General features: G+C 42.0%; 1 protein-coding gene and 1 long non-coding RNA gene across 5 annotated transcripts in view; one reads left to right on the top strand and one right to left on the bottom strand.

The window, feature by feature from the left end:
• LOC128617947 (uncharacterized) overlaps positions 1–3652 on the top strand; it is a 5784-nt gene extending 2132 nt beyond the window's left edge. The window contains exons 2-4 of one of the 2 annotated variants that reach the window (XR_008387645.1): positions 1698–1854; positions 1997–2072; positions 3299–3652. This is a non-coding gene — a long non-coding RNA (uncharacterized LOC128617947). Of the gene's footprint in view, positions 1–1697; positions 1855–1996; positions 2340–3298 lie in introns of those variants that run through there. The other variant, XR_008387644.1, reaches the window with a different exon arrangement.
• fhod3a (formin homology 2 domain containing 3a) overlaps positions 1–17500 on the bottom strand; it is a 91301-nt gene that overhangs the window by 65735 nt on the left and 8066 nt on the right. For all 3 annotated transcript variants that reach the window (XM_053641202.1, XM_053641203.1, XM_053641204.1), the window contains exons 2-3: positions 5088–5200; positions 1925–1989 (exon numbers count right to left, since the gene is read on the bottom strand). In XM_053641202.1, the coding sequence (XP_053497177.1) occupies positions 1925–1989; positions 5088–5200 (178 nt within the window). The remainder of the gene's footprint in view (positions 1–1924; positions 1990–5087; positions 5201–17500) is intronic.

Here is a 17500-nt window from a genome sequence, read left to right as displayed (position 1 = left end):
TGAGCTTACATGTAATCAAAACACACACACACACACACACACACACAACACAAACACACACACACAACACACACACACACACACAACACAAACACACACACACACACACACATACAACACACATACACAGTGTTTTGTCTGTGTGTGTGTGTTTTGTGTTTGTCTGTGTTTTGTGTGTGTGTTTTGTTTGTGTGTTTTGTTTGTGTGTGTTTTGTTTGTGTGGATGTGTTTTGTTTGTGTGTGTTTTGTTTATGTCTGTGTGTTGTGTTTTGTTGTTTGTGTGTGTGTGTGTGTTTTGTTTGTGTGTGTTGTTTGTGTGTGTGTGTGTGTTTTGTTTGTGTGTGTTGTTTGTGTGTGTGTGTGTGTGTGTTTTGTTTGTGTGTGTTTTGTTCATGTCTGTGTGTTGTGTTTTGTTTGTGTGTGTGTGTGTTTTGTTTGTGTGTGTTTTGTTTATGTCTGTGTGTTGTGTTTTGTTTGTGTGTGTTTTGTTTATGTCTGTGTGTTGTGTTTTGTTTGTGTGTGTTTTGTTTATGTCTGTGTGTTGTGTTTTGTTTGTGTGTTTTGTTTGTGTGTTTTGTTTGTCTGTGTGTTGTGTTTTGTTTGTGTGTGTTTTGTTTATGTCTGTGTGTTGTGTTTTGTTTGTGTTTGTATGTGTGTGTTTTGTTTGTGTGTGTTTTTATGTCTGTGTGTTGTGTTTTGTTTGTGTGTGTTTTGTTTATGTCTGTGTGTTGTGTTTTGTTTGTGTTTGTGTGTGTGTGTTTTGTTTGTGTGTGTTTTTATGTCTGTGTGTTGTGTTTTGTTTGTGTGTGTGTGTGTTTTGTTTGTGTGTGTTTTGTTTATGTCTGTGTGTTGTGTTTTGTTTGTGTTTGTGTGTGTGTTTTGTTTGTGTGTGTTTTGTTTATGTCTGTGTGTTGTGTTTTGTTTGTGTTTGTGTGTGTGTTTTGTTTGTCTGTGTGTTGTGTTTTGTTTGTGTTTGTGTGTGTGTGTGTGTTTTGTTTATGTCTGTGTGTTGTGTTTTGTTTGTGTGTGTGTTTTGTTTGTGTGTTTTGTTTTGTTTGTGTGTGTGTGTTTTGTTTATGTCTGTGTGTTGTGTTTTGTTTGTGTTTGTGTGTTGTGTTTTGTTTGTGTGTGTGTGTGTGTGTGTTTTGCTGCATGACGATCTCCTACTTCACTTTCAGAAAGAAAACGACTCCAGCGAGACTAAAATTAGAAAAAAACGAACGCAGACTCGTGTCTGCGTCCTTCACTACTGTACACTCAGCACTGTGTGTGTGTGTGTGTGTGTGTGTGTGAGAGAGAGAGAGAGAGAGAGAGAGAGGCAGGTCAGCTGAGAGCTATAACAGGCACAGCGAAGTTACCACAGAACACACACACACACACACACACACACACACACACACACACACGACAAATGGGAATGTGAGAGGAAGAAAAGTGTCTGCTTAGAGACAGCGCTCTGTCATTCCACATTCACATTCACACACGTGTCTCATCATCTCATCCATCCATCCATCCATCCATCCAGCTTTCTAATTAATCCATCTATCAGTCCATTCATCTTTTGAATGAATCCATCTTATCTTATCAGCTCATCCACCCTTCTTATACACCCACCCATCCATCTCATCTATCCTTCCCATTTATCCACCCACCATTTAAATCTGCTGTCCAACTATCCATCTATTCTTTCTTCTCAGCCATTCATCCTTCTTATTCATCCATTATTTCATCCATCCTTCCAATTCATCCACCCATCCACCCATCCATACATCTCGTCTCATCCATTCATCCAGAGAGAGAGAGAGAGAGAGAGAGAGAGAGAGAGAGAGAGGATCAGGCAGAGAGACAGATATAGTAAGTGATTTAGATTATGTCTTCATTTACTGAGAATCTGTGAGTATCATGACGGAAATCATATACTCACCGATACAAGCGTGAACACGGACACTCAGCTGAGTCCTCAGGATAATACTGTGTTTCTTTCCCTTCCTGAAAGACAAAAAGAGAGACAAAGAAGATATACATCATCATCATCCTCATCATCAAGCTGCTGTACCAAGCAGAGTACCTGGGTAACATTTTGTCACTCAGGATAAATGAAATATAACTGTCATTAATCATATTCAGCCAAATTTCATGTGTTTTAGTGCTATAACATGAGGTCAAGCGCTTGAAGAGCTAGGTGGGCCAAATCTAACTGCTAAAATGCTAACATTAGCCAGCCCTTATATGAAGCTCTGAAGCTCACCACTCAACAAGCTGAGTACTTCTATATGTGAGGATTATAAAGAAACTCAGGATAAATTAAATATAATTGTCATTAATCACTGAACACGATAAATCAGATCCTGAGATGAGACGCTAATCTAAGAGCTGTTAGAGGCTAAGGAACAGAGCGGTGAATAGAAAGAGAGCTAGTTAGCTGTAGGAAGCTTCTGGCTTTATCAGTTAATTCTGTTTAAGAACTGCGTGCTGGGTCAAATGTAAAGCAGAATTAATTAAAGTTGCTTGTTGTATAGAGAGAGCGCCACAGGGTTTTATTTTTCTGCAGTGTAAAACTTTATGATAGTTGAGTTTGGTAACTCTAGCTGAACTTCATTCTACCAGCAAACATCCTGGGGGTGGAGCTTTGTGAACATAGGCAGAAATTAGGGCAACATCTATTTCTTTTGCCTTTATATGCTTACCAGTGATATCACCCTGAGTCCGCTGTGCCCTTGAGCTGCATTGTGTCACACATAGGAACAACATTCATAAAATCTTTCATTCAGTCTCATAGCACAGAGACAGCGCTGGTTAAAGTAGTAAATGACCTTCTACTGACCTCTGATCAGGGTTGTGTCTCGTTGCTTGTGTTACTCGACCTTAGTGCAGCTTGTGATATTATAGATCACACTATTCTCCTTGATAGATTAGAAAATGTTGTTGGCATTAAGGGAACAGTCCTCTCCTGTCTCAGGTCTTATCTGACCGATCGTTATCAGTTCGTAGATGTAAATGGAGATTTCTCTGTGCATACTAGATCAAAAGGTGCAGGCTATTTGACGGTACCTGGAATAGTGAAGGCTACAGCAGAGGGAAGAGCTTTCTCTTATAGAGCCCCACAGTTATGGAACAGTCTTCCTATTAGTGTTCGGGACTCAGACACAGTCTCAGTGTTTAAGTCTAGGCTTAAAACGTATTTGTTTACTCAAGCCTACCCGGACTAGACTTTCTGTTACACTAAGCACAGTCCTAATAATCTCTTCTCTCCCTCTCTCCTTCTGCCGAGCCACACACGATTTTATGGATATACTAGAGATCCTGATCCTCTCTGATCTCCGGACCTGCCTGATCCATTTCGGATGTCCTACCTCTGGATGGAGCTCTCATCTTCTCCAATTCCAGACTGCTGGGACTATGGCTGCTCCTAAGGCCAAACAGACTTCATATAAATCCATAATGAACTTTTTCACACTATCTGTTGTTACAAAGATGAGGATGGGTTCCCTTCTGAGTCGGGTTCCTCTCAAGGTTTCTTCCTCTTAACATCTTTTAACATCGCCACCGGCTTGCTCAATTGGGATAAATTCGCACATTTAAAATCTGTATCCCGTGTTTATATATTTCTGTAAAGCTGCTTTGAGACAATGTCTATTGTAAAAAGCGCTATACAAATAAAATTGAATTGAATTGAATACTGAGGTTAAATTTGGTGTTCCACAAGGTTCTGTTTTAGGCCCACTGATTTTTACTTTATATATGCTACCTCTAGGTCAAATTATTCGTAAACATAGAATTATCTTCCACTGTTATGCTGATGATACACAGCTGTATGTTTCAGCGAAGCCAGAGGACAGACAGCAGCTTAGTAAAGTTGAGGATTGTGTAAAGGACATTAGACGTTGGATGCTTATTAACTTCCTTTTACTTAATTCTAATAAGACAGAAGAACTTCTACTAGGCTTCCTTCACCTGAGAATCCCTCGCTGCTGCTGAGGAAGGCTCCACATTGATAGCCTAAAGATTGCACATACTGAAAACAGCTTACACTCATTATGCAGTTGATAACTTCAGTTGAATACTTTTCACTTAAAGCCAAAGCTCTACTCAAATAAAAAAGAATCACACTATTAGGTGTCATCCAGATGAGGAGATGAGGATAGGTTCCCTTCGGAGTCTGGTTCCTTTCAAGGTTTGTTCATGTCATGTAGGGAGTGTTTCCTTACCATTGTCGATCATGATCATCATCATCACAATCATCGCCATCAACATCATATCACCATTTTCACCATTTCCATCACCACCATCACCACCATCATCAACATTATCATCATCACCATCACCACCTTCATCAACATTATCATCATCACCACCATCATCAACATTATCATCACCACCATCACCACCATCATCAACATTATCATCACCACCATCACCAACATTATCATCACCATCACCACCATCATCAACATTATCATCATCACCATCATCAACATTATCATCATCACCATCACCACCATCATCAACATTATCATCACCACCATCATCAACATTATCATCACCATCATCACCACCATCATCAACATTATCATCATCACCACCATCAACATTATCATCATCACCATCATCATCAACATTATCATCATCACCATCATCAACATTATCATCATCACCATCACCACCATCATCAACATTATCATCACCACCATCATCAACATTATCATCACCATCATCAACATTATCATCACCACCATCAACATTATCATCATCACCATCATCATCAACATTATCATCATCACCATCATCAACATTATCATCATCACCATCACCACCATCATCAACATTATCATCATCACCATCATCAATATTATCATCACCACCATCATCAACATTATCACCATCATCAACATTATCATCACCACCATCATTAACATTATCATCATCATCACAATCATCGCCATCAACATCATATCACCATTTTCACCATTTCCATCACCTTCATCAACATTATCATCATCATCACCATCATTGTCATGAGTTTTGATAGATAAAAGAAATGGGATCAGTTTCAATTGTGTGTGTGTGTGTGTGTGTGTGTATCTTACACTCCACAGTCATCCTGCTGAAATCCCTCCAGTTCATCAATTTGTTCATCAAGAGATGATTCCAAGTCCAAATATGTGCCGTTATGGGAGAGCTGAAGAGCACAGTCATCTAACTGCAGAGAGAGACAGAAACATTAGAGCAGAAACGCTGAAGCTCAGCCCTACTGTAATGCAGAAGAACGTACTGAAACTCTTCCGCCTGGGCCTGCAAACCGGTTATTCTCACGATACCTGGAATAAAGGTTTAATCCCACTATACAAAAGTGGAGACAAATTTGACCCAAATAATTACAGAGGCGTATGTGTGTCCAGTGATGTGGGGAAGATCTTCTGTTGTGTTCTCACTGCTCGGATACAGACCTTTCTCACGGACCACAAGGTATTGAGTAAGAGTCAAATTGGGTTTCTACACAACCACCGCACAACCCCCACGTACACTAACAACACACACATTTACACACTACACACCCTAATCAACAACACATACACCAACACACACACATTTACACACTACACACCCTAATCAACAGCACACACACCAACACACACACATTTACACACTACACACCCTAATCAACAGCACGCACACCAACACACACACATTTACACACTACACACCCTAATCAACAGCACACACACCAACACACACACATTTACACACTACGCACCCTAATCAACAGCACACACACCAACACACACATTTACAGACTACACACCCTAATCAACAGCACACACACCAACACACACATTTACACACTACACACCCTAATCAATAGCACACACACCAACACACACATTTACACACTACACACCCTAATCAACAGCACACACACCAACACACACATTTACACACTACACACCCTAATCAACAGCACACACACCAACACACACACACATTTACACACTACACACCCTAATCAACAGCACACACACCAACACACACACACATTTACACACTACACACCCTAATCAATAGCACATACACCAACACACACATTTACACACTACACACCCTAATCAACAGCACACACACCAACACACACACATTTACACACTACACACCCTAATCAACAGCACACACACCAACACACACATTTACACACTACACACCCTAATCAACAGCACACACACCAACACACACATTTACAGACTACACACCCTAATCAACAGCACACACACCAACACACACATTTACACACTACACACCCTAATCAACAGCACACACACCAACACACACATTTACACACTACACACCCTAATCAACAGCACGTACACCAACACACACATTTACACACTACACACCCTAATCAACAGCACACACACCAACACACACATTTACACACTACACACCCTAATCAACAGCACACACACCAACACACACATTTACACACTACACACCCTAATCAACAGCACACACACCAACACACACATTTACACACTACACACCCTAATCAACAGCACACACACCAACACACACATTTACACACTACACACCCTAATCAACAGCACGCACACCAACACACACATTTACACACTACACACCCTAATCAACAGCACGTACACCAACACACACATTTACACACTACACACCCTAATCAACAGCACACACACCAACACACACACATTTACACACTACACACCCTAATCAACAGCACACACACCAACACACACACATTTACACACTACACACCCTAATCAACAGCACACACACCAACACACACATTTACACACTACACACCCTAATCAACAGCACACACACCAACACACACACATTTACACACTACACACCCTAATCAACAGCACTCACACCAACACACACATTTACACACTACACACCCTAATCAACAGCACACACACCAACACACACATTTACACACTACACACCCTAATCAACAGCACACACACCATCACACACATTTACACACTACACACCCTAATCAACAGCACACACACCAACACACACATTTACACACTACACACCCTAATCAACAGCACACACACCAACACACACATTTACACACTACACACCCTAATCAACAGCACACACACCAACACACAGACTTACACACTACACACCCTAATCAACAGCACATACACCAACACACACATTTACACACTACACACCCTAATCAACAGCACACATACCAACAACACACACATTTACACACTACACACCCTAATAAACAGCACACACACCAACACACACATTTACACACTACACACCCTAATCAACAGCACACACACCAACACACACATTTACACACTACACACCCTAATCAACAGCACACACACCAACACACACACATTTACACACTACACACCCTAATCAACAGCACACACACCAACACACACACATTTACACACTACACACCCTAATCAACAGCACACACACCAACACACACATTTACACACTACACACCCTAATCAACAGCACACACACCAACACACACACATTTACACACTACACACCCTAATCAACAGCACACACACCAACACACACATTTACACACTACACACCCTAATCAACAGCACACACACCAACACACACACATTTACACACTACACACCCTAATCAACAGCACACACACCAACACACACACATTTACACACTACACACCCTAATCAACAGCACACACACCAACACACACATTTACACACTACACACCCTAATCAACAGCACACACACCAACACACACACATTTACACACTACACACCCTAATCAACAGCACACACACCAACACACACACATTTACACACTACACACCCTAATCAACAGCACATACACCAACACACACATTTACACACTACACACCCTAATCAACAGCACACATACCAACAACACACACATTTACACACTACACACCCTAATAAACAGCACACACACCAACACACACATTTACACACTACACACCCTAATCAACAGCACACACACCAACACACACATTTACACACTACACACCCTAATCAACAGCACACACACCAACACACACACATTTACACACTACACACCCTAATCAACAGCACACACACCAACACACACACATTTACACACTACACACCCTAATCAACAGCACACACACCAACACACACATTTACACACTACACACCCTAATCAACAGCACACACACCAACACACACACATTTACACACTACACACCCTAATCAACAGCACACACACCAACACACACACATTTACACACTACACACCCTAATCAACAGCACATACACCAACACACACATTTACACGCTACACACCCTAATCAACAGCACACATACCAACAACACACACATTTACACACTACACACCCTAATAAACAGCACACACACCAACACACACATTTACACACTACACACCCTAATCAACAGCACACACACCAACACACACACATTTACACACTACACACCCTAATCAACAGCACACACACCAACACACACATTTACACACTACACACCCTAATCAACAGCACACACACCAACACACACACATTTACACACTACACACCCTAATCAACAGCACACACACCAACACACACACATTTACACACTACACACCCTAATCAACAGCACGCACACCAACACACACACATTTACACACTACACACCCTAATCAACAGCACACACACCAACACACACACATTTACACATTACACACCCTAATCAACAGCACACACACCAACACACACATTTACAGACTACACACCCTAATCAACAGCACACACACCAACACACACATTTACACACTACACACCCTAATCAACAGCACACACACCAACACACACATTTACAGACTACACACCCTAATCAACAGCACACACACCAACACACACATTTACACACTACACACCCTAATCAACAGCACACACACCAACACACACACATTTACACACTACACACCCTAATCAACAGCACACACACCAACACACACACATTTACACACTACACACCCTAATCAACAGCACACACACCAACACACACATTTACACACTACACACCCTAATCAACAGCACACACACCAACACACACATTTACACACTACACACCCTAATCAACAGCACACACACCAACACACACATTTACACACTACACACCCTAATCAACAGCACACACACCAACACACACATTTACACACTACACACCCTAATCAACAGCACACACACCATCACACACATTTACACACTACACACCCTAATCAACAGCACACACACCAACACACACATTTACACACTACACACCCTAATCAACAGCACACACACCAACACACACATTTACACACTACACACCCTAATCAACAGCACACACACCAACACACAGACTTACACACTACACACCCTAATCAACAGCACATACACCAACACACACATTTACACACTACACACCCTAATCAACAGCACACATACCAACAACACACACATTTACACACTACACACCCTAATCAACAGCACACACACCAACACACACATTTACACACTACACACCCTAATCAACAGCACACACACCAACACACACATTTACACACTACACACCCTAATCAACAGCACACACACCAACACACACACATTTACACACTACACACCCTAATCAACAGCACACACACCAACACACACACATTTACACACTACACACCCTAATCAACAGCACACACACCATCACACACATTTACACACTACACACCCTAATCAACAGCACACACACCAACACACACATTTACACACTACACACCCTAATCAACAGCACACACACCAACACACACATTTACACACTACACACCCTAATCAACAGCACACACACCAACACACACACATTTACACACTACACACCCTAATCAACAGCACACACACCAACACACACACATTTACACACTACACACCCTAATCAACAGCACACACACCATCACACACATTTACACACTACACACCCTAATCAACAGCACACACACCAACACACACATTTACACACTACACACCCTAATCAACAGCACACACACCAACACACACACATTTACACACTACACACCCTAATCAACAGCACACACACCAACACACACATTTACACACTACACACCCTAATCAACAGCACACACACCAACACACACACATTTACACACTACACACCCTAATCAACAGCACACACACCAACACACACACATTTACACACTACACACCCTAATCAACAGCACACACACCAACACACACATTTACACACTACACACCCTAATCAACAGCACACACACCAACACACACACATTTACACACTACACACCCTAATCAACAGCACACACACCAACACACACATTTACACACTACACACCCTAATCAACAGCACACACACCAACACACACACATTTACACACTACACACCCTAATCAACAGCACATACACCAACACACACATTTACACACTACACACCCTAATCAACAGCACACATACCAACAACACACACATTTACACACTACACACCCTAATAAACAGCACACACACCAACACACACATTTACACACTACACACCCTAATCAACAGCACACACACCAACACACACATTTACACACTACACACCCTAATCAACAGCACACACACCAACACACACACATTTACACACTACACACCCTAATCAACAGCACACACACCAACACACACATTTACACACTACACACCCTAATCAACAGCACACACACCAACACACACATTTACACACTACACACCCTAATCAACAGCACACACACCAACACACACATTTACACACTACACACCCTAATCAACAGCACACACACCAACACACACACATTTACACACTACACACCCTAATCAACAGCACACACACCAACACACACACATTTACACACTACACACCCTAATCAACAGCACATACACCAACACACACATTTACACACTACACACCCTAATCAACAGCACACATACCAACAACACACACATTTACACACTACACACCCTAATAAACAGCACACACACCAACACACACATTTACACACTACACACCCTAATCAACAGCACACACACCAACACACACACATTTACACACTACACACCCTAATCAACAGCACACACACCAACACACACATTTACACACTACACACCCTAATCAACAACACACACACCAACACACACATTTACACACTACACACCCTAATCAACAGCACACACACCAACACACACATTTACAGACTACACACCCTAATCAACAGCACACACACCAACACACACATTTACACACTACACACCCTAATCAACAGCACACACACCAACACACACATTTACACACTACACACCCTAATCAACAGCACACACACCAACACACACACATTTACACACTACACACCCTAATCAACAGCACACACACCAACACACACACATTTACACACTACACACCCTAATCAACAGCACACACACCAACACACACATTTACACACTACACACCCTAATCAACAGCACACACACCAACACACACACATTTACACACTACACACCCTAATCAACAGCACACACACCAACACACACATTTACACACTACACACCCTAATCAACAGCACACACACCAACACACACATTTACACACTACACACCCTAATCAACAGCACACACACCATCACACACATTTACACACTACACACCCTAATCAACAGCACACACACCAACACACACATTTACACACTACACACCCTAATCAACAGCACACACACCAACACACACATTTACACACTACACACCCTAATCAACAGCACACACACCAACACACAGACTTACACACTACACACCCTAATCAACAGCACATACACCAACACACACATTTACACACTACACACCCTAATCAACAGCACACATACCAACAACACACACATTTACACACTACACACCCTAATCAACAGCACACACACCAACACACACATTTACACACTACACACCCTAATCAACAGCACACACACCAACACACACATTTACACACTACACACCCTAATCAACAGCACACACACCAACACACACACATTTACACACTACACACCCTAATCAACAGCACACACACCAACACACACACATTTACACACTACACACCCTAATCAACAGCACACACACCAACACACACATTTACACACTACACACCCTAATCAACAGCACACACACCAACACACACACATTTACACACTACACACCCTAATCAACAGCACACACACCAACACACACATTTACACACTACACACCCTAATCAACAGCACACACACCAACACACACACATTTACACACTACACACCCTCATCAACAGCACACACACCAACACACACACATTTACACACTACACACCCTAATCAACAGCACACACACCAACACACACATTTACACACTACACACCCTAATCAACAGCACACACACCAACACACACACATTTACACACTACACACCCTAATCAACAGCACACACACCAACACACACATTTACACACTACACACCCTAATCAACAGCACACACACCAACACACACACATTTACACACTACACACCCTAATCAACAGCACATACACCAACACACACATTTACACACTACACACCCTAATCAACAGCACACATACCAACAACACACACATTTACACACTACACACCCTAATAAACAGCACACACACCAACACACACATTTACACACTACACACCCTAATCAACAGCACACACACCAACACACACATTTACACACTACACACCCTAATCAACAGCACACACACCAACACACACACATTTACACACTACACACCCTAATCAACAGCACACACACCAACACACACACATTTACACACTACACACCCTAATCAACAGCACATACACCAACACACACATTTACACACTACACACCCTAATCAACAGCACACATACCAACAACACACACATTTACACACTACACACCCTAATAAACAGCACACACACCAACACACACATTTACACACTACACACCCTAATCAACAGCACACACACCAACACACACATTTACACACTACACACCCTAATCAACAGCACACACACCAACACACACACATTTACACACTACACACCCTAATCAACAGCACACACACCAACACACACACATTTACACACTACACACCCTAATCAACAGCACATACACCAACACACACATTTACACACTACACACCCTAATCAACAGCACACATACCAACAACACACACATTTACACACTACACACCCTAATAAACAGCACACACACCAACACACACATTTACACACTACACACCCTAATCAACAGCACACACACCAACACACACACATTTACACACTACACACCCTAATCAACAGCACACACACCAACACACACATTTACACACTACACACCCTAATCAACAACACACACACCAACACACACATTTACACACTACACACCCTAATCAACAGCACACACACCAACACACACATTTACACACTACACACCCTAATCAACAGCACACACACCAACACACACACATTTACACACTACACACCCTAATCAACAGCACACACACCAACACACACATTTACACACTACACACCCTAATCAACAGCACACACACCAACACACACACATTTACACACTACACACCCTAATCAACAGCACACACACCAACACACACACATTTACACGCTACACACCCTAATCAACAGCACGTACACCAACACACACACATTTACACGCTACACACCCTAATCAACAGCACACACACCAACACACACATTTACACACTACACACCCTAATCAACAGCACACACACCAACACACACACATTTACACACTACACACCCTAATCAACAGCACGTACACCAACACACACACATTTACACACTACACACCCTAATCAACAGCACACACACCATCACACACATTTACACACTACACATCCTAATCAACAGCACACACACCAACACACAGACTTACACACTACACACCCTAATCAACAGCACATACACCAACACACACATTTACACACTACACACCCTAATCAACAGCACACACACCAACACACACATTTACACACTACACACCCTAATCAACAGCACACACACCAACACACACACATTTACACACTACACACCCTAATCAACAGCACACACACCAACACACACATTTACACACTACACACCCTAATCAACAGCACACACACCAACACACACACACATTTACACACTACACACCCTAATCAACAGCACACACACCAACACACACACATTTACACACTACACACCCTAATCAACAGCACACACACCAACACACACACATTTACACACTACACACCCTAATCAACAGCACACACACCAACACACACACACATTTACACACTACACACCCTAATCAACAGCACACACACCAACACACACACACACATTTACGCACTACACACCCTAATCAACAGCACACACACCAACACACACATTTATACACTACACACCCTAATCAACAGCACACACACCAACAACACAAAGGCAACATCTATGCATGTTTAGTTGACTTAAAAAAAGCTTTGGACTCTATTTGGCACAATGCTCTATATTACAAAATCCTTCAATCTGTCATGGGGGCAAAATGTATGACATAATTAAATCCATGTACTCAGACAACAGGTGTGGAGTAAAAATTGGAAATTTTTACAGAACAGAACAGATTTTTTCCCCCAAAGACGTGGACTTAGACAGGGCTGCAATTTGAGTCCAGCCCTTTTCAACATATACATCAATGAGTTAACAGTGTTACTGGAACAACACCTGGCCTCACTTTAAATAATCCTGAGGTGAAATTGCTCTTATTTGCATATGACCTGGTGCTGCTTTCAGTCACTGCACACGGGCTACAGGTTCGACTGGACCTGCTGGAGATCTACTGTCACAGCTGGACCTGCTGGAGATCTACTGTCACAGCTGGACCTGACAGTCAATCAGACAAAAACTAAAACAATGATTTTCCAAAAGAAAAATCCAGATTACAGGAAAGCAGGCAGGACTTCACTCTGGGAAACTCTGCTCGAGAACACACTCTACATTACGACTACCTCGGCTTAAACCGAACTTTACCTCCTTCAGGTGGCTTCAGTCTGGCAGTGAACGCATTAAAAGAGAAAGCAAGAAGTGCTTTCTGTGCCATTAAAGGGAAATTTACCCAAGTAGACATCCCCATCACAAAAATGGTGCTAAATGTGTGAGAGTATTATTATTATGCCTATAGCTCTTAATGATGTGAAGTGTGGGGCTCAGTCAGGACGACCTCTCTAGATGGGACAAACACCCCATAGAGTCCCAAGAGCCCTAAAACCCGTCCCCTCTGTCAGCTGGCCCTGAACCTTACAAACCCACCAACATTTTACAATCAGATTCAGACCAGCTCGACTAATAACTAAACCAGATTACAGTAAACCAGATCCTAAAAACTAGTAAACATGCACATCTACACCACTGGGAAAATGAAAATAAAAACTCAAGTAAAGTAGAATGTTATCGGGGTTTATACGAGCTGGTAGAACATCTCTTCAGCATCAGAGATACAGAACAGAGACAGAACCTTACACACCCCAGGATCAGTGATCACGGCCTCGCCATAGAGAAATGCAGACACAAACAAACCTGTCCTCCAGAGGAAGGAAGAGTGTGTGTGAGTGTAAGACTGCTGAGGGTGAGACAGAGGAACACGTTCTCCTTCACTGTAATACCTTCCTGAACACAAGAGAAAAATACCTGGAGACATTCTCTAAGCTCTTACCGCAGTGTTCCAACCTATCATAAACAAACCAAATGCAGGTGCTACTGTGGGCGGAGCCTTAATGCAGGTGCTACTGTGGGCGGAGCCTTAATGCAGGTGCTACTGGGGGTGGAGTCACACACCTGCTGCACCAAAATTAATCTCTAAGCTGCACATGTTGAGAAACAGCAGTGGTATTCAGTGGTTAAGACACTGGCCTACTGATCAGAAGGTCTTTTTTTGTTATTTTAAATTCACCTTTCTTATTTATATTGATGCTTTGACAATATTGAATGTAAACAGTCATCTAACTTCAGAGAGAGAGACAGAAATACAAAAAGACAGACAGACAGATAGACAGAGAAACAGAGAGAGAGGGAGAAAGAGAGAGAGAGAGAGAGAGAGAGAGAGAGAGAGAATGAGGACAATATAATAAAAACCTGTGACTGTGTAATGAACCTGAAAATGAGTTCATGTGTAACATGTCCTGTTCGGTGTTAAATGTGGCAGTCAGCCAGCACACACGTCCACATTAACACACCAACACCATGCACAAGTTCAATACGCCTGGTAACAGGTGTGCTGAGTGCCAGAGACAGGTGCACATGACACTTGGCCCATAATGCACTGGGAGACCCCATGAGCTCTTTCAGGTCAAAGTAAAACTAATGTAAGAGTTAACTGAGTCACATCCATCACAGTCATGTTAATGATGGTGACCTTTACACAGCACAGAGAGGATATTTGTAATCATCATCATCATCATCATCAAATTAGGTTTAAATTTCTAGCTAGAAACACTACAGATTACACTGTTCCTGCTAGATGTAGCAGTGTGTGTCCATAATGTAAACAACAGCACATGGGTGATATGTCAGTCTGCAGCAGCCAACAGACTGAACAAATCGTGTGTGTGTGTGTGTGTGTGTGTGTGTGGGACAGAAACTCAGATCTATATTTTATTTTACAGATTTTACCGTAACACACAAATACTCCTGTCACAAATAACAGTGTGGAAAACAAACACATATACACACACACACACACACACACACACACACACACACACACCTAAGACACAGTGACTTGTTGAATACTTTCATTTCTCATTGTTTATTTCAGCTATATTTTTAGCTTTTCAGCTTACCTTATTTCAACAAGTGGATGAGCGAAAAGAAGAAGAAGACATTACTTGTCACATATTCAACACAGTGAAATTATTTTATTATTTTATTACAGTTAAATTTATATAGCTTTATATAGCTAGCGCTTTTCTGGACACTCAAAGTGCTTTACATAGTATGGGGTGGGGAGGTGGGGGGATGTCCTCAACCGCCGCTAGTGTTTAGCCTCCACCTGGAAGATCAGAGCAGGGGTCAGAGAGCAGAGTCAGCCATGATACAGTACTCCTGGAGCAGAGAGGGTTAAAGGCCTTACTCAAGGGCCCAACAGTGACAGTGCTTGGGCTTGAACCCCCGACCTTCTGATCAGTAACACAGAGCCTTTCATCACTGAGCCGCTACTTCTCATTATAATAGAGTAAATAAGTGATAAATAAGTAACAGAGATTCTCTCTGACCAAGCACTCAATTACTACGCTTACAGAACTTCTTTAACTTCAATCATTTCATTTATACTTTACATTTACGTTTATTCATTTAGCAGAAGCTTTTATCCAAAGTGTCTTACAAATGAGGAAATAC

This window comes from Ictalurus furcatus, chromosome 14 (assembly GCF_023375685.1).
Source record: "Ictalurus furcatus strain D&B chromosome 14, Billie_1.0, whole genome shotgun sequence".
In the NCBI taxonomy this organism is placed as follows: Eukaryota; Metazoa; Chordata; class Actinopteri; order Siluriformes; family Ictaluridae; genus Ictalurus; species Ictalurus furcatus.
This window is presented reverse-complemented; position numbering and strand designations above follow the sequence as displayed.